This window comes from Streptopelia decaocto (genome assembly GCF_964273445.1).
Source record: "Streptopelia decaocto genome assembly, chromosome: 5".
Classification (NCBI taxonomy): domain Eukaryota; kingdom Metazoa; phylum Chordata; class Aves; order Columbiformes; family Columbidae; genus Streptopelia; species Streptopelia decaocto.
In genome coordinates, this window is record NC_138659.1 from 72,609,891 (window position 1) to 72,636,322 (window position 26,432).

At 43.9% G+C, this 26,432-nt stretch overlaps 1 protein-coding gene across 1 annotated transcript in view; it reads left to right on the forward strand.

Moving 5' to 3' along the window:
- CFAP46 (cilia and flagella associated protein 46) overlaps positions 1 to 26,432 on the forward strand; it is a gene marked incomplete at its 5' end in the record, with an annotated part of 73,847 nt that overhangs the window by 18,880 nt on the left and 28,535 nt on the right. The window contains 22 exons of the mRNA XM_082054212.1: positions 633 to 753; positions 2,976 to 3,096; positions 3,500 to 3,630; positions 6,005 to 6,153; positions 6,657 to 6,775; positions 8,242 to 8,454; positions 9,652 to 9,751; positions 10,134 to 10,283; positions 11,013 to 11,120; positions 12,905 to 13,083; positions 14,328 to 14,459; positions 15,887 to 16,052; positions 16,711 to 16,795; positions 16,906 to 17,044; positions 17,565 to 17,748; positions 18,184 to 18,340; positions 19,276 to 19,499; positions 22,365 to 22,505; positions 22,877 to 23,044; positions 23,406 to 23,554; positions 25,539 to 25,637; positions 25,906 to 26,035. Coding sequence (XP_081910338.1) covers positions 633 to 753; positions 2,976 to 3,096; positions 3,500 to 3,630; positions 6,005 to 6,153; positions 6,657 to 6,775; positions 8,242 to 8,454; positions 9,652 to 9,751; positions 10,134 to 10,283; positions 11,013 to 11,120; positions 12,905 to 13,083; positions 14,328 to 14,459; positions 15,887 to 16,052; positions 16,711 to 16,795; positions 16,906 to 17,044; positions 17,565 to 17,748; positions 18,184 to 18,340; positions 19,276 to 19,499; positions 22,365 to 22,505; positions 22,877 to 23,044; positions 23,406 to 23,554; positions 25,539 to 25,637; positions 25,906 to 26,035 — 3,165 coding nt within the window. The remainder of the gene's footprint in view (positions 1 to 632; positions 754 to 2,975; positions 3,097 to 3,499; positions 3,631 to 6,004; positions 6,154 to 6,656; positions 6,776 to 8,241; positions 8,455 to 9,651; positions 9,752 to 10,133; positions 10,284 to 11,012; positions 11,121 to 12,904; positions 13,084 to 14,327; positions 14,460 to 15,886; positions 16,053 to 16,710; positions 16,796 to 16,905; positions 17,045 to 17,564; positions 17,749 to 18,183; positions 18,341 to 19,275; positions 19,500 to 22,364; positions 22,506 to 22,876; positions 23,045 to 23,405; positions 23,555 to 25,538; positions 25,638 to 25,905; positions 26,036 to 26,432) is intronic.

Sequence of the window (26,432 nt, forward strand, 5' to 3'; positions counted from 1 at the left end):
TGGCCCAGGCTGTCGTGGTCCCGCCGCTTCCCGCGCTGCCGGTCACGACAGAGGAGTGCTCCCTGTTGCGTTCAAAGCTTATTTCTGGAGGAGGGGAGGTTATTTGTGTAATTAAAAGAGTTAAGATTTTATTGCATGGAACAATGTTTTAATTAATGAGAGCAACAGTGGCCAAATAGCTCAACATCCCAGCTGGCTTTGAAATATTAATAAATCAGTATTACATCACGCTTACAAGTGACACTAAATAATACAGTCTAAATTCCCAGTGTAGTCATTGCCAAGAGTTACTGCATCTAATTCTGTTATGGTGCCTCAGCACCTGAACAAAAATCATGTTGGCAACTGATTGTTAGCTGGCCAAAAGACATTCCGGCTACACACCATTTTGGGATATTCACAGAAATCAAGGTTTGTTCACGGAACCTAAAATCAGTTCTGGAAAGCCACTGGTGAGTTTATGTCTGTTATTAAGACAAAGAAAATTGAAGCTTTGTTGTCTAATTTGGATGCTTTTCCATGCAAGTTTACTCCGTTTAAATGTCGTTTCTAAACAAATTAGATAGATAGATAGATAGATCAACACAAGTATAATAAAAGTGAACCTTATAACCGTTCTTTTCTTTCCGTAGGCTAAAAGGGGAAAGCAGGAGGATGATGTGAGGAAAAAGAGGGCCCTTCTGATAAATGCAGGTCTTGCACTAGCTCCTGATTCATTTAAAGTAGTCCTTGACAGTGAAAACGAAGCTAAAGGTAACGTACATATGTGTGACTAAAATGTACTGTGCTTGACTTTGACTGCTTTGCGCAGCCTCGAAGGCCGGACGTGACGTGGAAGGGGACGGGGAGCGCTGCGGTGCAGGGGACACGGCGACACAGGGCGAGGGACAGCTCTGCTCGGTTCTGTGGCAGAGCGCCTGTTGATTTCAGTAGGGGTCTAAGATTTATATCGTGATCCTGGAAGAGCAATTATTATCATTTTCCCCTCTGAATTAATCTGAATCAACTCCTGAATGTTCTTACTTAAGGTCAATTTTAAGTGGTATTCTCGGTTTTCACCCCATAATATTCTGTGTTAATTACATACAATGGTGGTTATTCGTTCCATATTGTAATTGTCTTTCTATTTGAAATCTTGCTTTTGAGAGACCGAGTTTTGCACAGAGATCTAGTCATGAAATCTGCATTTACTTTGTAAAACATGGGTCGCAAATAGGCACGTTCCATGTGCCACAGGCAGCCCTGGGGCTGCACAGCTGGTTGTTGAGGAGCGGACAGGAGCAGGTTTTCCAGGATGCTCGAGCTGTTTTGTCTCGTCGCTGACTGAACGTTCCGCACGCCAGCGGGGGTTCCGCGGGCTCCCGCCGCCTGGCTCCCTGCTCCGCCGGGGCGCGGGGCTCCGCTCGCGCGTCCGCATCCCAGACCCGGTCAGCTCACGGCACGCAAGTCGGTGTTACTTACACAGGCAGCAGCCCCGCTTCGCGCAGGACGGTTCAGTGTGTGAAAATGGTTTGGTTGGAAAACATTTTCATGCATGACTTAAGCTGATAAAATGCATCGTATTTGCGCAATGAAGGGAAGCAAAAGTGTGCGTGTTTCTAGTTGCTCTTCAATTTTGAGGCGATAACTGTAAAATTATATCCAAACTTCCTCAGAATAAACCTCGCTACACATGAACTTTCTAAGATAAACCACTAAAATGAGTGAGATTATCACTATATTGCAATTATTACAGTACTTCCTATCATTTGATCCCATTTCTTGTGAAACGGTTTGGAGATATTCCCGCTCTTCCTGAGGCTGTCATCCAAAGAGCGAGCGTTTTGCGTTTTCCATGATGCATTACCACAAACTTAAACATGGTTATTGAAGGAGGAAGAAAATATATATGCAACTGTGTCATTAAAATATACATGGGACAGGACACTAGATTTGTAGGGTTATTTTGTTTCTTTTAAGTTACTAAATAACTGTGCATCTTGGTGCATGTGTTGGCCTAATTTAGTGAGAGCTGTACCCGTAGATCCAGAGGACAACACCATTATTTACCCCCCAGCCTCCATGATATAGCTGCCGTTATGTATTACCCTGTCAGCGTCTGTGCGCCGCTGGGTAACGCAGCGTCGCCATACGCTGGGTAATGCGTTGCAAGAGGTTTGTACCAGGAGTGGTGGGCCGTTCACTTCCTCTTCTTATTGTGACTGAAGGGAAGTGAACCTGCTTGTGTACTTTTTTTAAAGCCAGACAGACTTTATATGTATTTCTTGCTGTTATTTGGCAATGTTTTTGAGGATCAAATGGATACCTGGTCTGCATTCCATTAGGGGCCGTTGCTTGGGTTCAGGTGAATGTACGAACTCATCAGATTTCCCAGTCACAGTCAAGTTACCTGTATTCTAATGCAAAACATCTCCTCTGCATCGCTGCGCTGCAGAAATGATCCCTGCTGGGTCTATGGGTACCGCTGGGGAATTTTCTATCTGGGGGGCACTTTGTTCCTCCTTTGCATCATTTTTTTGTGTTGGTTATTTCTTTGTTTTTGCCCAATATATAACAAAATAGCCAACTTTAATATAGATTGAAAAATGTATTTGATTAGATAAGTGTTCTTAAAATTTGGCGTGATTGTGAACTTTATGTATTGCATCATCCATTTACTGTTGAGTGAGGCTAATGTAATGAGAGCAGTGCATGTCCGGTCAGAAAAGAGGTGTACGTGAGAGATTTGGGGCTCAACAAGCATAAATCAGTCTTGTGTGAGACAGCGGTATCTGAAGATACAGGAAAACCAGAATTAGATGCTTGGTAGACTGGGCTTTTCCTTGTTGGTTAGTTGGGTTTGGAAATACTTAAGGGCCTGAAAAAAGGGCTGGGTTTTGTGTGTTTCAGACAGTAGATACAAATCAAGTTGCATACGCTTCATGTGGCTTTTTAATACTTAAACATTGCCTGAAACTGTTTTTTTCTTTGCGAAGTTTTCTCGGGTGACAGTAGGAGCCAAGCAAGCGAGCTCTGTGCCAAAGCACAGCATCATTGGAACAGCGTGGAGAGAGCTCATGAGGATTCGAAACACCTACAAGGAGATGACAGAGAGAGGTAATTACCATGGGCAAGAAGCATCTTTTGGTCTCGCGTGGGAGTCTCCAGTGGCAAAGTTTCTCGCTGCAGTGGTTATTTGATGATACCGTGTAAGACTTATTTTGCAATTCTCGAGATGAGTTTTGAAGTACTTAGTTTATTTTATTAGATGGTTAGGGATGTCACACACATTTTGGCATTTCTGTATAGTTACTATCCAAAGCAAAACTTCAGTACCAGCCTCGATATGCTGAGGGGATTGTTTGCTTAAATTAAAGCAACAGTGTTATCTTCGCTACTGATGGGAAGCCTTCATTTTATTAGGTTTAAAATTTAAGTTTCGATGACCATTATTATTGACATGATTTTTTTAGCATTTCCTGCTTATCAGGTAATGTTATGTGTGTTTTTTCTTGGCTAGAGTGATACTTTGGGCAGATTTGGCCAGAGCTGCGCGCGCACACGGAGTCTGGGATGTCTGCCGCGCAGCGTGCAGGTTCTGTCTCTTGTACGATGATGCTTGGTTTAGGAAGGCGAAAAAACCGAGAGAAAGTAAGTGAACGCTTTTTGTGAATGTCGTAAGAACTCTTTCCTCTTTCATGAGAGTTACGTGAAGGAGTAGCCAGTTTTATTTTCTTCCTTCCCATCCCCAGAGTTCCCGAGCTCTTGTCTGTCCCTGTGTCTTGGCACACATGGAACATTCTTTGTACCTCTGGATCTAGAAGTGGGTCAGTCCGTTTTTCTGTTGACACCATATTCTGCCTTCAGGAGCGCTCCAGCAGTGCTGGAGAGGCTCGATGAAATGTATCTGCCTGAGAAAACTGCTTCATTCCCTGGTGCTCACCTAGGTCCATGTTATCCATTACCTGGGAAGCAGAAGGAAGGTGGACCATGGGTCACTCTGTACGGGGCTCACGTGGTGCCGTTGTTCACGCGTGCTCCGTGTGAGCGGCCCTGCGAGGTCTCCAGCGCTGCTCCCAGAGGCTCTGCCGCGAACGTGTTCTCGGTCCAGGGAGAGTGCGTCCGAACCCCGGGCTGTTTCACTTCTGCCCGTCTCTGTTAAAGTGGTTTTTGCCCGGGGGCTGAAAAACTCACCTTTAAGAATAAATGGACACCCCTCTGGCTGTTTTTTTTTTCTCTAGCCAATGTTTATTGAACCTATTCCACATTTTTCCTCTAGATTTTTTCCAAGGTCCCCTTAACAGATAAATTGATGCCCTATTTTTTCTTCCATGAGTTTTTCATCTTTAGACGAGCCATATTTCATCTTTCATCTCTTTTCCAAACCAAAGGGAAAAAGAAATACTTACCAGAAACTTGGGGCAATCACGCACCAAAGGCATCATTAATAGGAACTGGTATGTTGTGTTTCTCTTTCACAAGTTTTGCATCTCCAAGGTAACGGTGTCTTTCTCATGCTCTGAATGCTTACGGGACTTTATAATTCTGTCTGTGTCAGCCTCAGCCCTTTTCCTGGGCAGGCGGGAGACGGAGACACTTCACCGCTTTCAGACGTGTTTCCTGTGGTCCAGTGGCAGTCACGGGGTTGCGGAAGGTGGCCGATGCTGCTCCCTATGAGCGGAGCGGTTCTGTGGCACTGAGGTCCGTCCTGCGGGGGCCTCCCGCTCCCCAGCCGCGGGCGTGTCCGGCGCAGGAGCCGCGGCGCCGGAGCCGCGGGAGCCCGTGCGGCAGCGCGCGGCGGGAGCGCTGCCCGCGGGTGGTGGAGCCGGAGGACAGAGCGCGGCTGGCCGGAGTTCTCGAGAGCTGCTGGCGCTGTTCATTTCCATGCCCTGTTTGATTTTTCTTTATGACTACTGATTGAGGATCAAAGGTGAGAAAAAGGAAAGGTTGTCTTTATATATGTCAGATTGAGGATAGAGCAAAGATAATTGTAGAGCGATGACCCCCTACAGAGGCTTGCTGGCTTGTGAGGCCTGAATAAGGGCAGATGATTCAAGGCATTCTAGAGTTACAGAAAAAAACCCAAACATTCCAGTTCCTCTTAATGATGCTTTTGGTGCGTGGTTGCCCTGACGTTCTGGTACGTATTTCTTTTTCTCTTTAGTTAGAGAAGAGATGAAATGTGAAACGTGGCTAGACTGGAGAAAGTAAACGTGTGACTGATCCGGGAGCCAGGAACGGTCCAGTCAGTGTCACGAGCTTTATCAAAACAAAGATATTACTTTTTATCAGAAATTCAAAAGTTCTTTTTGAATATCTAAGTATGGTTTAGAAAATTAGACACAGACTAATAAGTTAGATTTTATTTAAGAGGGTTGAACCTCTGGTTCACGAGATTCTTGGGTGCAGATTCTGGAAAACTGAGGGTCCCAGGAGCAGTAGCCTCATGCACCGTGTTTCCATGCCCCTCCTGGAGCACCCGCTGTTGGCCGCTGGTGCAGAAGGAGCCCGCGGGACAGCTGCCGTGCCCGCTCTTTGTGTTCGTCTTTCTCTTCATTACTAACCCAAAGGAAAATCGTGCTGTTTCCTCTCCATTGACGTGTGTGTTGCCAGAAAGTCACCCGCTGTGTGACTGAAACACGCCGGGATTTTAGCCAGTGCATGGCGCCTGGAACTCCGCTTCTGCTGCAGCAGTGACATTGAACTGGAGGCCATGGGTTATATTCATATCAATGTAATTTCAGTATGCACGTTATGACTGAAGCAAGTTATTTGTTGCAAATATTGAGGTTTATGCGCAGGTGCAGCAAAATTGCAGGTAACCAAGCCCTCAGCACTGCTCAAGAAGAAGAGGCGCTGAGTGCAATGAATTGTACTGATGAAAAAGAAGTAAAATAATTGTAAGTCTGTACTTGATAACTTTCTCGTGGATTTAAGAATGTGTAGGGATTTTTAAATTTCAAAATGAAAGTGATTTTTTTCTTATTTGCATGGCAATAGGGGATTTATGTCTCTATTTATTTAGTTGTAGCACAGAAGAAGAAAGCTGGTGCGACTCTGAAGGATGAGGAAGGTGACAGCTCTCCAAGACAACCGCTACTGCCCGATAAATCCTTCTCTTTTGAAAGGGATTTACTCAGAATATTAGCAGAAATAAGATTCATTAATGGAGAGGTAAATAAATTACACAGCTGTCAATAATATTTGTTTAATTTGGTTTTGGTTTATGTATAATTTTATAAATCTTAAAGCACTGGAATTTTGAGTTCAATTATTGTCTGTCTGCAGAGGAACTAAAGGAAGAAGTAGTTTCATGAAGCATCTGAACCAAAATCTGTGTGACTGAAACTGTAGCAATAGTTTCACTAGAGGTGGTGCTAACACTTTTACAAGGGATTCTATAGTAAATATTTGACATGTGACATTGTGTTTCTGGATCCTTGAAATTCCAATATGATTAAAAAAAAACCCTAATTTTTTCTTTTCTCAATGAAATTATTTAGTAAAATTAGCTGCATCCAATTGCAGTATTATGGACTATTTTACATGGTGTTTCATGTAGTTGTACAACATTTGGAAAAGCATTTTGTGCTTTTTAACTTCTGAAGAGGTAGCAGCGCTAGTACTGAGTTCTCACAGTTACAGCGGGTGGCGGGTTGACTTCCCTGTCTCTGCAGGCGACGGTGCAGCTGCTGCGGCTGCAGGGCGCCGAGCTGAACGGCCGCGCTGAGCCTCCAGGGGGCGGGAGGCAGGGTCCACGTCTTCCTGAAAGTGATGCAGAGTGGAACACATACAGGTGCTTCTCCTTAATGTCTAACAGAGTGTTATTACCATGCCGATGATAATTGCTGAAGTTATTTCTAGTTACTAAAATTCATTGTCACCAGATGCTTCATATTTTTAGATATTCATGGTGGTGGGAAAAGGAAAAGAATATTAAAAAGTAGTTTGAAATATTTTTTTTTTAGTTTGCTTTCATTCTGGGGTGTGTATTTTATTTTTCATTTAACGTTTAATTCTCTGAAATCTAGAAGGTAATAGCCCAGCCTTAAAAACTATTAAATCCGTGTTATATTGACATTTAGACCATGAAATTCTATATTTAAAAATACATTTCCCCGAATCAGAAAACTCTTTGTCTTGCATTATGGCTCCTATAACTATAATGATATCTGAGTACCTGAATACATACAATGAATTATGTCAGTTTGCAACACTAATCTGTTCCATCAAATCAACTGAAATTAATAAGGGAGATTGGAACACAGCAAGTATCTTTTTTCCTGGTCTCACAATCATTTCTTGCGAAGGAGAGGATGGGGAGAGTTCCGAAGCTGGTGTTTAAACTCTCCTCTGTTGGCGTTCATGCGGGTACTGGCCGTGGCTGGGACAGCAGGGCGTCCGTGCTGCGTCCCCACGGCCGCCCGCCCTCTGATCATTGAGTGATGCTTTCTCACCATCCACAAATGTTCAGTAAAATGGGAAAGCCGTGAACTGATCAGAACCGAGGGACAAAGGACATGAGGACATTGCTCCAAAATTTGCTACTAAGCCGTTTTTGAATTTACCCAATTAGATAAAAAACTCCCAGGAAAGAGCCCTTTGGTCTCTGCTGACGTGGAATTACCCGTGTCCACTTGTGGTTTTGTGACAGCCGCGGCCGCTCTGGGTGGTCACTCAAGACCCTGTTGTTAATATTGTTTTTTTCAAGTAATGGTACATCTTGATAGCTAAGGACAAAAAAGAAATAAAGTCATTGAAAAAAGTGATTGTCTAGACTATGAGAAAGATGATGTTCTGCTAAAACCGAGCGATTCAGGCCACCCGGAGCTCGCTGAGAGCAGGAACGCGAGCGGTTGGAGGTGGAAAAGCCGGCTCCTCTGCTCTTGAGCGGATGTCTCGTGTCTGTTCCAGCAGAGCCCTGTCGCGGCACCATGATCTGCAGCGCCGGTGCGTGGAGCCACACACCCGCTTTAAACAAACGTGGGGATGAAGCGTGACCTATAGCCACTATTTTTAAGCTAATAGCGCTCGAGTGTCAGAGGCTATTCATTTCATGTTGGTGCTAATTCCTTCCCTGAGTCATCTCCTCATCCAAGTAAAATACAAGTTAATGGGTGAAGACTTAATAAATGCAACTGAAAAGTAGTTAAAATGTTGGTGTTGTTGATTGAGATCTGCTACTGCATATTTAACCTTATGATACAATTCCTTCTAGTGTCAAAGTTTTGGAATAACAGCTCCTTTATATTAATTCTGTAGTTTATGGATAGACCACTTATCTCGGTATGCTATGGAGAACTTCCAGCGTGCAGCTGAAATAGGAGAAGAGCTGAAGGAAGCCTGGATCGTGCACAACGCTGCGGTGTACGTCCTGAACTACAGCAGACACCTCATCTCCGCAGGAAGGCAGCGGGACATCCTGGCGGATCTGCAGGCTCTGCTGGGAGCCATCAGGAGTGTGGGACAGAACGGGTGAGTTTACGGGTTTGGTTATCAGCGTGCTCTTTTCTTCTAAAACAGAAAAACATTTGTGCTGTGAAAGACTTTCACTGCTACCTTTTATTAGTAGTAGAAGGACTTTGGTACATACAGAGTCGTTCAGAAGATTAATTTTGTGGTGTGAAATGACTTTTCAGTAATTTCTATTTGTTTTTTGTTACTATTCACATAATCTATATAAATTTTGGACCGAGCAGTACTGATTTCTCTTTGTGCAACAGTGACGTGTGTACGTGAAAGCAGCGTTTTGTAAAGCTAGTCAGGTAGAATCAGGGAGATTTTCTTTGAGTTTGTAGGACAGCTCAAGATGCGTTTGCTTGCGTCAGTTGCTCTGAAGTGGAATTATGTTGTAAATATAGTTCACTGTAAGTCTTTCTAATCAGAATTCTGAAATACAAGAGAAAAGAACAAAGGGAACGTGCAGAACAATAGACTGCAAATGGGAACATGGATTCGAGAGTGGTTTGGAGGAATCCTGTAAATGCAATGGGAGAGACTGACGGAGGGGACGCTCAAGTCAAATCTGACTGTGGGGCAGAATCCTAGAGATTTTAGCACATTCTTGATGTGGCTTCGGCACCGGGCAAACGGTGCGGCCGGCAGCAGCACGCTGGAGAGCGAGGCCTGAAGTGCCGCTCGTGCGCTTACTAATTCTGATACGTATATTACCATGTAGCCGCAATAGCCTCTCAGTCATAACAGCTCATGTTTTCACAAAAAAAAGGGTAACTCCAGCTCAGGGGTTGGTTGGTTGACAATAATACAGTGTAATAAATAAATGGGTTTATGGAAGAGGTTTTGCTTAGATTAATTTTTTAGGAAATAGTTAGTATTTTCGTGCATAGCAGCCCACTAGTAAAAAATACATTTTAAATGTGTTTGTCTGACATAAAAATGATTTTTCTGTGAGGAAACAGAAGCTTCAATTGTAGAAAGAGCTGAAAAAATAGAATGTAAACTGTAAAAGTGGTTGTGGTTTTTGTGTGTTTAACCATTTTAACAGTTTTTCCAATAGGAGATCTTTTGTAACATCCATAACTTTTCTTTCTAAAAAAAAAAAAAATCTGTACTTTCAAGTATCATTTATTACTCAAAAGTAATGAACCTTATTGCTTCCTCTCCTTTTGATCTGATGCAGTGTGCACTTGTCATTTTTGTTTTCCTCTACAGAAGCGCTGTGGTTCTGTTGATGCTGTGCAATGCTGTGGCTCGGGGCCTAATTCTGCGTTGGATTCCAAAGCCAGAACCTGCTGAGGAGAAAGAAGAAGCTGCAGACAGAAGCAGAAAAGCTTTGGAAAAGAACCATGAAAGAGCAGATATCATCCAGTCGTTTTCAGTGGATCCCCGTGGACTTCCTGATATCAAAGCTGCCTTAGAGGTACAAGCCCCTCGGTTTCGGTGTCTTTCTTGGTCTGCTGTCATATATTACAGTTCATATAAATTAAATCATAGAAATTTTTGCCAAAAGAAAAGCTCCCTTGGTTGACGGTTGCTGCCGCCGCAGGTCGCGCTGCGGCTCGGCGCTGGAGCTCGCGTTTGCCCTGCGGGTTGGCACCAGGCTTGGAGGTGCATGTCTGGTGACTTTAGAAGAACGAATCGATGGCACGTTCCATCCAAAGAGCTTTTCATGTTTCTCCCTTCTCGGTGCTCAGATCTGTGAGTTTGCCCTGGCCGTGGCGGACGGCGCCGCAGCCGGTGACGCGGCCCCGATCGCCGCTCGACAGCAGATCGTCGCTGCCTGGGTGAAGGCAAAACAGCTGCTGCAGCAGCCGCTCGGGGCCAAGCCCGGGACGGAGCAGGAGGTACTGTCGCTCAGAAACCCTGCAGAACCGTGAAACCTGCCTTTGAAAAACGGAAATTAAATTCATACATTCCTTTAATAATGACTGAAATTATCAACATGTATTTTCTTCTGTGTATTTGGATACAATGTGACAATAAATTCTGGCTGTAGTTCCCATAAATCTTTATGGAATACAGCAGACTTTCCACTTCAGGCATAGCTGTGAGTTTGCATTTCTTAACTCTATCGTGTGTTTTTAGTTATGATGACTGTATAACATATTTAGTTTTGAATTCATACATTTAAAATGATTAAATGGCTACACTAAGAATGTTAAGACAAATCAGCCCTATTTATATCAACATGTAATATTGTCTGTATATAGAATATGGACCTAGTAAGTTGGAAATTAATATTTTATTCCTATATTTTTATTTTAGTATGTCTATAAAGCCATTAATCTCTCAGTGATATATTAAATTTACATTCATTGTATTCTTGCTATGTTTTTTCTAATGTTGAAACTGTAGTAGTTCAGAGTTCACAATGTTAATTAAAAATAAATTATTACATAAAATCCTCCATTTGAAGGGCACGATAAGGAGTGGAAGACTTGCTTAATGGAAATCGGGGTTTTCAAACGTAGTTGTTGTTATGATTACCTCACCATCTCAATTAATGTCCTTGATAATGTTTACATGCAGACCAAAAAAAACACTGTTTATGTGATTTTTTTGTTTCTGCTTAGAATAATGATGAAGCACAAGATGCTACAGCAAGACTTCTCGTTGGTCTGGAAATGTATTCATGTAACGGCTTGGGTCTCAAGGACTTCGCTGTTCCCAGCTTATCTCAGGTATGTAGTTTTGGTTTATTAGCTCTCAGGTTTTAAGAAATCTCATAGTATAAGTGTAATTTCAGTTTCAATGTGGATAGAGGGAAACTTCAGTTTGATGTTTTCATTGTACCATTAATTCTTGAAAACTTTCCAGGAGGTTAAATAGTTACGAGAGGAGGTAGAAGGTATTTGTGACTGAATATTTTCATTTACCCAGGAGACAGGCAGCATTAGAACGCCCGTGTTAGGGTGACCCGTGTTGCTCTAACAGATTATTTCCATAACTGTTAAGGAGATTTCTTCTCCCGAGGTTTTTTGTAGCAGAGACTCAGACACGGATTCTAGAAATTCTTCTTGGATAATTCACAGGACACCCCACAGAGCAGCTCGAGCTCTCACCGCGTCCCCTTGTTCCTGTTCTCACCGCAGAGCTGGGCCAGCCTCCCGCTCTCACCATGTCCCTTCGTTTGTGTTGGCAGCCCGTCCATCAAAGTCCAGTTTCTATTTTGCACTTGCAGCTGGAGAAAAATAAGTTATTGACAGTGGCCAAAGCATTCTTCTGTTTCTTATCTTCTGTTAGATGCTGTTCTGTTCATTTACTTATCTGCAGGGATGGAAGGGTCTGAGGCCATTTTATTTAACGGATCAGAAAGTTCACAGGTTTAGAGCTTGCACAAGTTATTCTAAGCAAACTTACTTATACCGAGCATGTTGTAGATAAGCAGTTTCTAGATACGTTCTATAAGAAGCAGTATAATTCGATAAGCTAAGGCAGTCTATTCCCTAACAATAACATCAAACGAACATAATGGGTTCAGGTGAATTCTGTACAGAACTGTACTTCTGACCATTCGTGTTTTGTGGAGAAAACTTTATAGAATCACAGAGTGATTTTGGTTGGAAAAGCCCCTCAGGATCATCGAGTCCACCCATAACCCACCCCTGTCCCTGCCCCATGTCCTGAGAACCTCCTGTCCGTCTGTCCAGCCCTCCAGGGATGGTGACTCCAGCACTGCCCTGGGCAGCCTGTTCAATGCCCCACAGCCCTTTGGGGAAGAAATTGTTCCCAGATCCAACCTCAACCTCCCCTGGCGCAACTTGAGGCCGTTTCCTCTGCTCCTGGCGCTTGTTCCTGGGGAGCAGAGCCCGACCCCCCTGGCTCCAAGCTCCTTTCAGGCAGTTCAGAGAGGTGTATTTTAGGGTCTATATTGGAAGCATTATGGAATTTGAACAGAAAACTTCATGTTATAATGCAATTACTCTTGGCAGCTTTAGCTATTACTTCAGTGGCTTAGTTTTATAGAGCAGTATTTTAGTATCCTCATTTATGACTAATTCATTAACGATTCTCATTATCTTAAAAAGATGGAACTTTCTGACTGATGCATGCAAAAGCAAGGAAGATGTTTAGATCCTACAATGAAACTCAATATGAAACACTCTTGTTGTAAAACTAGTTCTGTCTCCCGTTCTTACCTTTGACTTAACTAAAATGGGCTCTAAGTTCAGAAGTCCCGTTCCACTGATTTTCAGGAGAGGACTGAGGACATGTAGTCCTGACAGACACTGCTGCTCCAAACGCATGCACACTTGCACCTGCATTTATAATACTTACTACAGGCTGAACGATGCTTCTCTGTTGTATATTTTGATTGTTCTTGTAACTCTTTGGTTTTCTAGCTTGTTTTACCACACACTTGTTCCGTGTCCGGGGGGCTGTACAGAAAGTGCTATAGAAAAGAGAATGATGAACCCCTGAGATTTAAACTTGTTTTGTCTGGTGTGTTTCCTTTCCTCCCCAGTTAGTGAAACTGGCTCTGGAGTGCAGCTGGTCGGATTCCCTGGTGGAGCTGCAGACGCTGACGCGACTGGTGTATTTCGGGTACGTGTCCCGGGACCACGAGGCGGTGATGACTTGTTCCCGAAGGATGTTGCAGTCAGATGAGTGCTTCCACAACAGAGATGCTAAGAAACATGAGATGTAAGTACGTGGAATTTTGCATGATACTGGGGTGTATCTGAACTAAGTTTTGAAGATAAAGTATATAGGGTAAATGCATCTGATCACATAATCAAAAGTGAAAGAATCTCTGTTACAAAGAAACTCTGCTGTTGGAGGTGAAAGCAAGTTTTTCCTGCTTCTGCTGACTCGGTCCTTACCAGTGACTAAAGTGCTACGGGGGATGTTTTAACTCTGCAGTGCAGCCTGAGCAAAAGGCAGCGTGAGATCAGACCGCAGCCTTCTGTTCGGGAAGATACATGGGTTTAGTTATCCAGGTGAGTCATATCTACAGGCATTTGAGTGTCTTCCTGGGGAGCAGGAAATGGCCCCTGGCAATCATGGTCTTGTCACACTTTCAGAATTTCCGAGCAGAAGGTGGCCTGTTGGAGCCCTGCTGCTGCTGCCAAGGGCGCCCGGGGGGCGCCGGCTCTGGGCGGGGGGCTGCCTGTGGGGCTTTACCTCCCACGTAAAGCACGACCTCAGCTCAACGAGGGGTTAAATATCTGTTTTCCACTTGGTTGTTACCTTGTCCTGTCAGACCCTGGTGTCCCCTCCTGGCCACAGGTCACACGCACCAGGGTTCTCCCCACAGAGCGGCTGCAGCAGCCGCCAGCCTGTGCGTTTATGTGATTGCACACTGCAGCTAAGACATTAAAAGTTTTTGCAACATGTATCACTACTTTTCTTACAAAATCACTATTAAGCAAAGATATCGAATTGATTTACTTTTTTACTTTTTAACTCATTAACTGCTGGGACTGAAGTCTAAATTCTTTTCTTTTCAATGTAGTGGCATATGGTCCAAATGAATTTCTCCAGAGCGCTGAGCATCCTTGACCAGACATGAGAGACTTTTCAAAAGACAGTATCAAAGATTGTCTCATTTTCCCTATTTTTGTTTTTAATTACTTGCCATGTAGGTTTAACTTAAGACTAATACTTGCTCTGATGTACAGTAGCGAGTAATGGTGAGAAAACCCCAAATCTGTTTTCTCCTCTTTCTAACTGTAGATAACAATTTTAAAAACATGATTTTGCGATTATTTTAATTAGAGCTACGAAAAAGATATTTTCAGTTTTTAAAAGAAAAGTCAGCGGAAGCATTTGTAAATTCCAAAGCTGGGGACATCTCTTCAGCAGCAACTTGGAAGCACCATTAGCAGGAACCGGTGTGTTCTCGGGCTGCCAGACCCGCGCTGTTGGAACTGTCTGCCTTTCCGCAGGCCTGGTCACAGGGCGAGACAGGAGATGCTGAGCGCTGCTGCCTGTATACAAGGAAAGAGCATCATGCAGAATTGGCGTGGAAGAAAACGTTTGCGTGTAGCAGCAGCAAAAGCCTTTGTTCAGAGTGCCAGGTATGTTTTATTTGGAGAGAAGACTAATATAAAAGAGACCTAAAATTCGGTTTACAGGTTTAGGGAGGACCATGTTCTCTCCCAGGACTGACAAAAATAAAAATGGTTGTGAGTTGAGATGGTTAACAAGGGATTTGACAGATTTTTACAGTTCAGTAGATCCATCCAGCGCCGCACCTCGTCCTGTCACGGGGTGGCGGGGAGTCTGGTCGAAGGGACGGGGGTGACGCGGCCGCTGGGAGCGGGGCGGCCCAGCACGGCCGCCTTCTGCCGCTGTCCGCTCCGCCCCATCGGTGCTGCGGCCCGCGGGGAAGGTGGCTTTACACAGTCAGTAGGCACGAGGAGGTGATGTGTGACTTCGGTATGAATTCTGTGCTATCTGGAAGAAATAAACTAATGAGCAAAAGTAGCAATTAGAACTCTTAGAAGATGAAGGTGCGGTGGCTGATGTGAGGTTGTTGATGTTGTAACACTTTGTTCCTTCTATTATTAAAAAGAGAGTGATGAGTGAGGTTAGGCTAGCCGGTGTAACGGATCTCTAAGACGGTGTCGACTTGCAGATGAATCTGTATTTTCTAAACTTTGCATGGTACGACAAGGGCTTTTTCAGGAAGGGCTAAGCATACATTTAATATATAGCTCAACACATTCCAAAAGGGAGACAACAAGTGGTGAGCAAAAGCTGGGCCTTAACAAGTCTAGTGTTGAGACAAGGTGCGTGAGCATATGGACCCCAAAAACCATGGAACTGTGCCAGAAAGTGGCAAAGGCTGCCAGATTGAAAACCTGCTCTTTTAAAAGCAGTAAGATTGTTCAATGTGTGGCTGTGTAATACCAGTCCATAATTTTTAGATAAATTCTAAAGCTTTAGCCCACTCATGAGAGCACCGTAATGCAATCTGGAGAATTATTAAATTTATTAACTCAAAGTAACATTTACATGGAATATACTCAAAATAATTTGAATGCAGCTAGAGGCGTTCAGGGTATATTCTTGTGTTACAGTGGTACCGCACTATGCAAAATCCATGGCATTTTAATAACTGTTTTGTTCTATTTTTTAATGGTTTTAGAATGAGGAATAAACATAATAGGAAGCCAAAAATGTAGATTATTCCAATGATAACATCTTGAGTAGATTTCTGCTCTTCTTTGTGAAGGCTCTTGAGCTAAGATTGCACAGAGATAGAGTAAACCCATCAATATGGTAACTGATTATTGCTACTTCTGCTAAATGTGTGAAGGTGTTTTGTATATAAAAATGGAAAGTAACTCTTGTATGAAGCTCATATGCTAATACCTCCTTGCTGCGATTATACGCGGTGGTGCCCAGGTCAGGTAACATGGATGTTTCTAGAAGTAAAAGCCTTTATTGTACCTGGAGTATAGTTGTTTTCGTTCATAAAGCTGTACTTCACTTTCTTCAGGTACGCGGGTGAAGCTGGAAATTACTCCCTGGCAATGTTTGCGGCCAGACACTTCTGGAACACGTGCGTACCTTTGCTCGGCTCTCCGCGGGACAGAGAGCAGCTTGAAGAGCCGACGGACACAATCCTTAAGAATATCATTAAAGCACAATCTAAAAATGAGCAAGTAAGAATATCCACTAGGTATTGTTCATTTCGCTTGTGTTTAGTGGTCGGTGCTGATGATAAAGAAACGTTTTGGTTTGCTCCGAAGCTCTGGGTGCGTACTTCAGGATGCCTTTCCTGAGAGGGGAAGGTGACTTACTTGTTGTAAACACGTGTGGTTTCCTACCTGCATTCCCATAGTGCACATACACACAGAACCACCCGTCTGAAAATGTCAGCGATTCTTCTGAGTTACGCTATATAGTAACGGTATTGTATTTACTATACACTGTATAGTAGTGTATTCAGTGGTCAGTATATCAGTAGAACTGTGTATGAATCTGCTTTTGAAACAAGAGAGTTAGATGATCTTTGAAGTTGCCTCAGCCCATCTGGAGTTCTCTGGCAGTTCACGTCGAGATGTCGTGTTCTTCAGTCGGTGTAGCTGGTTGGATGTTAGTCTGGTTATTTCCGTGTTGGTTTGTGTTACAGAGCTCACTCTGGAGGCGGGGCTGTGGTTTTCATCCCCAGCACAAGTAGCTGTCTAAGTAACATGTTAATAGTTCACACTAACCATATGAAATGGTTTACAAATTAAACAGAAGTACAGTAATACTTAAAGACGTATGTTAACCGAAAGATAAAAGGCTTTTTTTTTGTCTTCTTTTTTGTCTTTTTAGGAGAAGGGAGATATGTTGCCTTTGCATCAGTGGATCACAAAGGATTTTCAGAGTATTGGGTTATCGCCTGGATGCGTTCTCCCAGGTGTGTTCTTCCTTCTTTTGATCTGGTAATAAAGAAAACCACCAGTATTTTGTGATATCATTATTCTAATTTTGCAGTATATTAATAAATCATTTGAACGTACTTCAAAGGTGCTGAGGAAGATCTGTCGTTAAGAACCTCCTTATATGGGTTATTATTCCATATATATGCGGATAAAGCTGACTGGGAGGCAGCACTGAGAGTCCTGGATGAAGCTATTGAAGTTTTGCCTCAGGCAAGACACAGGCTGTAAGTTGGTTGACTTACGGTTATTAAAACAAGCATCCTGATTCTTGAGAACTGTAAAACTCTGGGTTTTTTATTTTGCATTGGGAAAATACTATGATTACTTTTTGTCACCCTGACATTTCTTATAACAGAAAACACTGTTGTGTCTTTTGGATGAAGAAGACATACATTGGTAGTGCTTCCAGTCATTAATCTGTTCATAATATTTGTAAATTTCATTTTTTAAAACTTGTACATAAGTGGTATCTTAAGTTTTCAAGAAGGTAGACACATGGAATGTGGCTACAGAGCAGAAAGTTTCCTGGCTGTAAATCCATTTACATTAAATGGAAACTAAACTATTTAGGGAACTGTTTACTTAGTCTTATCCAAGTTCAAAGATTTATGCCCTTTTCTCTCAGTTTGTGAACTTTATGTCTCTGTACTATACTGACATGAACTAGTGTATCTGTCCTACTCATAAAGTTTCTTTACAGGTACAAATGCAAATAATTTGCAATTGCTTTTGGTCTTTTTCCAGCCTGATCTTTAAACACATGGCTACAGTGAAGGCCGGACTGGGAGACAGGGTTGCGATGGACATCCAGAAATTCGGAGGTGTAGGTGAAGACTGTTTGTCACGCATGTGGCGTCACTTGGTACCAGTCTCCAGAAGCGCTGTTGCACAGTTAAGCTGTTTTCAAAATGCCATCATGACTCTACAGGTTTGTCAGTTTTTGCTGTATGTTCAAGTGCTGGTAGAATGGTGTTCCTCGAGGGGCTGAGGGGATCGCAGGTATACAGTGAACTGCTGCAGGGGCCAGGGACCTGACCGTTACTTGTTATCACTTGGAAATTACTCTTCAGGTGGAAAACTGTGTATGGACGAACCCTGGTATCCAGCAACAGTTCAGTTGAGTCCTGTCAAAGAAGAATGTCTAAGAGTAACCAATTGCAAGAAGTTTTGATAAAGCAAAGAATTAAGGGGTAGAGTTTTCTGCTACATTCCCTTTAGCATAACTCTGATTATGTGATGCCAATAAAACTACTCACTGTCAAATTATTTTTTCTTGTGTTAAGACTATATTGGACTTTTGAATATAATTTCAATGGTTTCCATCGCTAAATATAAACAAACTCTTCCTTTATTACTTTTATAGAAACAAGAAAATGACTGGCAGAAAATTGATTATCTGATGGAGTTTGCTGAATGGTTATATTGTAACCAGTTTCCTCTCCCTGATGTTATTAAACCTCTGGACTGGGTGGTAGATCTCTTGCTACATATGGAATTTTCTGTGCAATCCTCACAAGAAGGTATGTAAAACATGTATATCTTTCAGAAGAATTTCTCAGCAGCAAATGAAGGGACATGTTTAACTGACAACTTAGTCAGCACAAGGAGTGTGAGCAGCGTGGCTGTGCCTTGTCCCGCGGGCGCTGTCGCTGGCTCGGTGCCGCGTGTCCGTGTCCGTCCGCGGGGCGTGTGACGGGTCTGCCTCACCGCGCTCTGGTTTGGGTTGTGGAGCAGCAGTTTGGTGTTGAAAGAACTGTGGCTTTATAGTACTTCACTTCAAGCTGCAAATCTCCTGAATTACTTGGTTTTGAGCTGAGTTTCGAGTAGAGTTGCAGTTTCTATAAAACATCAGTGTTTACTGAAAAATTACTAGAATTACACAGCACAAAAGAGAGGGTTGAGTAGCACGGTGTCTGCTGTCGCTGCCATGAAGAGCCATTAAGAGATCGCATTAAAACACGGGGATGAGCTTGGGCTGTTTTCTCGATTCAGGTGACGTGGGCCCAGCTGTATTTGGATCACCGCCTGCTCCTGTTGTGGAAACGAGTGCTGGCCAAACACGCTGCTTGCCGGCTCAGACCCGCCGGGACGTGGTCCCTGGCCACCGCAGACCAGGGTCAAGAGGGTTTCTGATCTGACTGCAGCGCAGCTTGGGTGCCCGAAACAAAGAAGGGAGACTGTCTGTCCCACAGATTTGTTTTCAAGAAGACATAGCTGAAGCGTGCTTGCAATGGATTTCTGTGTCAGATTGCATTGTTTAATATATGTAACCGTTACATTACTCATCGAAAACATGGTACAAGTAGCATTGTATCACTATAAGAACATCTTCAGTAGATAGATTTCCATTTCTCTGGTTTTGCTTTATGAATATTTTCATTTTCAAGTCAGAAATGTAAACTTCTGAATGCTTTTTTAAAATACCATCGCTGCAAGCATGTTTGTTTTTCAACAGGAAAAAATCATATACCAGAATTTTCGCCTAGAGAAAATGTGAAGATCGACATTGGAGCAAATGATACCAGGCGCCAGATTAATCTGGAAGATCTGAGTAACATTAGGCAATTGGAAGCTTTGTTCAGAGCGCAGACTTTGCTGGCTGTGGTTGCTGGTCAGAGCTCTCCTCTTCACCCGCGGTGCTGTTTGGTGGCCTACGCTTGTATCGTCCGTGTCTGGCAGGTGAGATTCTGTGAGATTTGTTATATCATAACGTGGCCAGTATATTTCAAGTTACCTTGTGTGATTATGGTGCCAGCTATTCCCGTGATGTTTTACCTACATCTTCAGAATTTCCAGTTTTATGGTATAGTTAGAATATTTTCTCTGTTTTAAGGATTAAACAAGAAAATTGTTTAGCTCGGGACAATAAAGAAGAGACATTAAGAATAAAAGTAGCGGTCCATCATTTCTTTGGTGTTCACTCATTTGTTTCGTGTAAAAGTTTATCAAATTTTGTATTTCCTATCTGTTAAAGACACTCAGTAGTGGCAGAACACAGGCTGCAGGCGTTGCTGGAAGCTCCGAGGGCGGTAATTAATTACAGAGGGACCTGCCCTTGGGTTGGATCAAAAGGGTTGTCATTTGAAAGGAATTGTGTGACAGAATTAAATTAAATTAAATGTTGATTTCGTTGTCAAGTTTTAAGAAAAAGTATAGACAGGCGGTGTTCACTGATTGTTGTTCTCTAATCATTTTTAAATTGTTACAGCATTTCAAATCAAACAAATCTCTTTCATTTCTCATTGATATGAATGCCTAATTTAAATCAGAATCATAGCAAAAAGCATAAAAAACAATTATACCTTAAATATGAGTAAATCTTTGCAGGCCCTAAATCTCTGCTTGATAATAGTAATGCTGGAAATCATTCCAGAAACGATCTTAGAGCTGTAGGGGGTCAGGTCGACTGGATTGGAAAGCCATAGCTTGTGCAGAATTTTATTCCAATTAGCTGTAAAAACCTGCAAATAGTTACTCCTGTGGTAATTATGATCAAGTTTTCATTCTGGAATCAGTTTAGACTCTAATATTTGATGGAAGACAGGAAATTGAAAAATAAAAATCGAATATTGATGTTTTCAGATTTTACATAAGCATAATATTTAATATCCTGAAGTTGACTATCTGAGTGTCCTAGTAGAGAAAAAATACCTGGAAGGAGTATCGCTGTTTGAATAAGCTATTAACAATTTAAAAATGAAGAGTTAATGCAGCTGTCAGTGCCGGTTTGAGGCCAATGGCAGTAATTCACAGTCACAGCTGAACAGCACCGTGGAAGAACAGCCACGTGGGCCTGGAGGAACACGAGTCCCACGGGACAGGACAGCTGAGCTGAGCCTCAAGAACAGCCACGTGGGCCTGGAGGAACACGAGTCCCACAGGACAGCTGAGCTGAGCCTCAAGAACAGCCACGTGGGCCTGGAGGAACACAAGTCCCATGGGACAGGACAGCTGAGCTGAGCCTCAAGAACAGCCACGTGGGCCTGGAGGAACACGAGTCCCACGGGACAGGACAGGACGGGACAGCTGAGCTGAGCCTCAAGAAACAGCCACGTGGGCCTGGAGGAACACGAGTCCCATGGGACAGGACAGGACAGCTGAGCTGAGCCTCAAGAACAGCCACATGGGCCTGGAGGAACACGAGTCCCACAGGACAGGACAGGACGGGACAGCTGAGCTGAGCCTCAAGAACAGCCACGTGGGCCTGGAGGAACACGAGTCCCACAGGACAGGACGGGACAGCTGAGCTGAGCCTCAAGAACAGCCACGTGGGCCTGGAGGAACACGAGTCCCACAGGACAGGACGGGACAGCTGAGCTGAGCCTCAAGAACAGCCACGTGGGCCCGGAGGAACACGAGTCCCACAGGACAGGACAGGACAGCTGAGCTGAGCCTCAAGAACAGCCACGTGGGCCCGGAGGAACACGAGTCCCACAGGACAGGATGGGACAGCTGAGCTGAGCCTCAAGAACAGCCACGTGGGCCTGGAGGAACACGAGTCCCACAGGACAGGACGGGACAGCTGAGCTGAGCCTCAAGAACAGCCCCGTGGGCCTGGAGGAACACGAGTCCCACAGGACAGGACAGGACAGCTGAGCTGAGCCTCAAGAACAGCCCCGTGGGCCTGGAGGAACACGAGTCCCACAGGACAGGACAGCTGAGCTGAGCCTCAAGAAACAGCCACGTGGGCCTGGAGGAACACGAGTCCCACGGGACAGGACGGGACAGCTGAGCTGAGCTGAGCCTCGTGTGCAGGGCAGCGCCGAGCTGAGGGTTCTGCAGCCGGCTCTCAGGTGCTGGGACTCCATCAACAACTCCCTGGAAGACATTAAAATGTTCTCTGAACACCTCAACAGCACCAGCCAAATCAGCCGCTTCTGACTTCGTTAGACACGTGTTACCTTTGATTTGAAATGTTTACAAGTTGTGCAGCATCCAGCATTACTCTTTGGTCGTCTTGTGTGTTCTACTCTTGATCCCTCCAGCAAAATGTGTTCGTATTCTCAGTTGGTTTTTTTTTTTAATTAATTTTAGGTAAGATCGGCAGCTGTGCTATTGCACGTTCAGAGACATTTTCAATGGATACTTTCATATGTTTAAATATTTACAAATTTCTTTTATAGGACATTGATGAGTGCCCTTATTGAAGTCTGATCCGGAAGGTCTTCCAGATCACTTTGATATGAAATTCATCCCTTGTAGAAGATAACAAATCTAGACAAGCTTTTCGGTTTGGGGTTTTTTAAATGAACTCACAACCATAAGGTTGGAAGGGCAGCAGTATCATGCTGTGTCATCTTTTGACAGTTCAGCTGCTCAGGTGCATGGTCTCCGTCACCCTAAGTGCTTGTACAGATAATGCAAACACCTAAGAATCTTTGAAATTTTAATTTTCTGAAGAAATTGCTTATGCAAACATAACAGGGTATGTGACCATTGTTAATAGCTGTGGATAGCGACTTACAGTGAATAGTCAGTATCACTAGAAATCGACATTATTATTGAAAGTTGAAAATCATTAACTGTAATTATTTTATTATCTAGGTATCATTGTCAGCAGCACGATCTATTATAAAGGTATCATCGAAGTCTTCACAACTTACAGCTCCTCAGAAGGTGGAGTCAATAATTGCTCCTGAGAAGGACGAAAAGAAGAAAGAGAAGGACAAAAAGAAAGACAAACAAGTAAGAACAGCCTCGTGGAATGAGAACAATCATCTCTTCCTGAGAGCTGGTTCCCTGGGCTCATCTGTTAAATAATTCAGTTGCTTTCCTGTAGAGTCTCTTGTAACTTGTGAAGAGTTCGTCTGTGAGTCTGTAGATCACACATTCATTCTCGATCACATGGACCTGACAGGTCACACATTTACAGATATTTTTCTTCAGTTGTTAAAATACTGCTGTTCTGTAAAATGTGCAGTCTGGAGGTAAAACAGAAACAAAAGACAAAACTTCAAAGGATATTAAGAAAATACCTTTTTTAAAAATGTTAGCTGAATATTTAATACCAACAAGAATGTTAATTTGCCTCCTAAATGTCCCTGTTTTTTTTCTAGGTTGAAGTCTCTGTTGTGAAAGAGAAGCCAAGAGGGACAGGGTGGGGTGACACCGTACCAGTGAGTGTGGAAGAGTGGGCTCGTTACGACTGTCCCAGTGCAATCAGAGATGCTTTTAAACAGAAGACAAATAGTTACGGTATTAACTGGGATAATTTCCCCAAACCCGTAAGTATACTCCTCAGAATTCTAGAGCATTAGTTATTTAGGGAAAAAGCGAGTAGCAGAGAACTTTGTTGTGTTTCAGTTTCTGTGTCTGTGCGATAATGCTCAGAGAGCTGTCGGAAGTGCCTCCTGTCGTAACGGTCAGTAATGCTCCAGAAGTGTTGGTCTGTCCTCTGCATTCTGAAGTGAACTGAGCTTTCGGAATAACTCACAGCCTTTCCGTGTACCGAGCTGCCGCTCCAACTGGAAACTTTGGTTGTTTATGAGCAGTAGCGCTTGGAACAGAACATGTAGTCATCAGTTTAAAATGTATTCTCTACAAAATGATGTTTATACTAATTGAATTTAAAAAATTTCTTTTCAGACTTGCACCTTGTATTTTATGGACCTTTTATCTAATGAACTAGAGAAAATGTTTTGCCCCCACTTGATTCTTCCCGTCTTCCAGCTGGCTGAAGTTATTGCTAATGACGTTGTGGAATGTGCGAGTCTGTCTGGACTCTACCACCTTCGGTTTGTATCAAAGAAAAGAGAAACTGAATGCAGTGGGCCGTCCATTAATATTTCACTAAATAGTAACAAAGCTTTTTGTGACTTGTTGATTTATATTTTTAATGGGTTTTATTTATTTTCATTCCTTTTTTATAAGTTTAATAGAGTTTGATGAATTGGTTTGCTTGCGGCATTATTGTTTGTCACTGCACCAGGAAAGGTGTGCAGGACTGGGCGCTTGAGCCACAGTTACGTGAATAATTTTGGTAATGCCTTTTTGTCACCTACCTGAAAAAAAAGCAAAGTAAAATAAAAAGTTAATAAAAGTGTTATATTTTAGGTGTTTATCTTGTTTTAAAAATATAACATCTTGTGTTAAAAATATATTTGCTTTAGCTTAAGAGTGCAAGTAAGTACCCCAAATAAACACATTCTCTTTTATATAATTTGCCTTTGTGACCAAAATTCTGTTATTTTTATGGATGATTAGCCCTAAAAGTTTTGATTCAAAATATTTAATATGCATGCAATGACAAATTATTGCTGTCTTTGTTAAAACATTGCATCATGCTTTTTTGAAATGCATAAATGTTTGCTTAATCATTAACAGTTATAAGATAAAATTGTTTGCGTAATTCCCAATAGTTTGTGAAATGCCAAATAATGTATTTTTAGAATGCCTTGAACTGATCCCACGTAACAGAACAGATAAATATCCACGTATACAAAAGTGTGTTTATCTGGATTGCCAACTGATACTGAGTCGCTGTCTCACACAACTAACATTGATTTAGTAACAGGAAATCGATTTGCAGCCAGGCTTTGCCAGATGGGATTTTTGATTGACTCCTCAAGATTTGTTTTTATTTGGTGGCATTTTATTTATATCTGTGACCTGATTTTTGCATATGGTCAGCTATGTGTACCTGCCAGATCCTGTCACTCGGTGTAGAGGGGCGGGCCGCACACACACACGCACGGGGTTCGCTGCCGCAGGGGAGCGCACCGGAGCCGTGTTTGTGCTCTCCCGTGCCCTGTGCCGCTCCCCGGGCGGGCTGGGCCGCTGGCCGGACCGTGTCCGCTCCCCGGGAGGGCTGGGTTCGCTGGCCGGACCGTGTGCCGCTCCCCGGGCGGGCTGGGTTCGCTGGCCGGACCCTGTGCCGCTCCCGGGCGGGCTGGGCCGCTGGCCGGAGCCTGTGCCGCTCCCGGGAGGGCTGGGCCGCTGGCCGGACCGTGTGCCGCTCCCGGGAGGGCTGGGCCGCTGGCCGGACCGTGTGCCGCTCCCCGGGCGGGCTGGGTTCGCTGGCCGGACCGTGTGCCGCTCCCGGGAGGGCTGGGTTCGCTGGCCGGACCGTGTGCCGCTCCCGGGAGGGCTGGGTTCGCTGGCCGGACCGTGTGCCGCTCCCGGGAGGGCTGGGTTCGCTGGCCGGACCGTGTGCCGCTCCCGGGCGGGCTGGGTTCGCTGGCCGGACCGTGTGCCGCTCCCGGGCGGGCTGGGTTCGCTGGCCGGACCGTGTGCCGCTCCCGGGCGGGCTGGGTTCGCTGGCCGGACCGTGTGCCGCTCCCGGGAGGGCTGGGTTCGCTGGCCGGACCGTGTGCCGCTCCCGGGAGGGCTGGGTTCGCTGGCCGGACCGTGTGCCGCTCCCGGGAGGGCTGGGCCGCTGGCCGGACCCTGTGCCGCTCCCGGGAGGGCTGGGTTCGCTGGCCGGACCCGCGGCAGTGGCGGGTGCCCGTCCCTCCGTGTCCCAGGCTGGGGGACGTGTCCCTGCCCATGGGCGGGTTGGGCCGGATGATCTTCGACCCCTCTGTGGGTCTGTGACCTCTGTCCATGTGTAATCTCAGCTACTGCATTTCCCTCTTTTTTAATTCAATTTTTTTGTAATTGCCATAAGGTGGCAGGACTGAGAAACGTGGAATGTGTGCTCTTTATATATGACGTGTTTATATGAAGCAACATATGAAAGATTCTGATTGTTTCTTAAACGTTTCTTCTTTTTATTCGTAGAATTGCCCTGATATGTTCAGACCTAAAACTGAGCCAGGCATCTTTGTATCATGAGAAAGCTGCTGGGGAAGCACACATTAGTGGATTAGAACAAGCAATGTATGTATTTTCACTATAGAAGCTGCATTTAGTTGAGTTTTTTGCCTACAATTGATAAGTGGTGTTGGGAAAAAGTATTTAAAAACATGATCTCCTAACATAGATTTGGTGTATTTGTTGTCCCCTAAAATTCTGTGCCATGGTTGTTTTGTGCCTGCCCACAGAGTGAGCGTATGTTGAATACACCTAATGCAGTAATACATTTTGTTACACTAATTACGAAATACTTTTACAATATTCTTGAATTTACTTCTTTCTCGTGATTCAGGTGTAGGCAAGAGATTGCACTGAAAAAAGAAAAGGAAGTACATACTAGAGCAGAAGAAAGAAAACCGTGTTTTGAGAATGCCCAGCTGAATGGTAGCAGGGTGGAGAATGTCCTTGCTTCGAGTGCAAAGGTTTTTCTTTCTACTCCAGTTTCTTTCATAAATTACTCTTCACTTTGTGTTTTAATCTACTTGCTAGTTTGTTTTTAAATACTTCTATACTTGAGAAGTACATGAACACAAAAAATCTTTTAAAATGTGTACTACTTAAATTTTGCTGGCCGGCATAAGCTGGATGTGAGCTGGGTTTGCCTGGCATGTTACTCATTTTTGTATTGTGGAACAACAAGAATTGAGTCTGTATTCATGCATAGTGAAAGTGCCTTTCTACAAGGGGAATTCGTGACTAAGGCAGATGAGTGGAGAAGACAGTGAGACGCTGGTGTCTGAGCCCCTGGCCCCGTTTGTCACCTCGCTCTCTCCGTCGCAGCGCTGCACTCTGAGACCTTGTTTTGAAGGCAGGCAGATA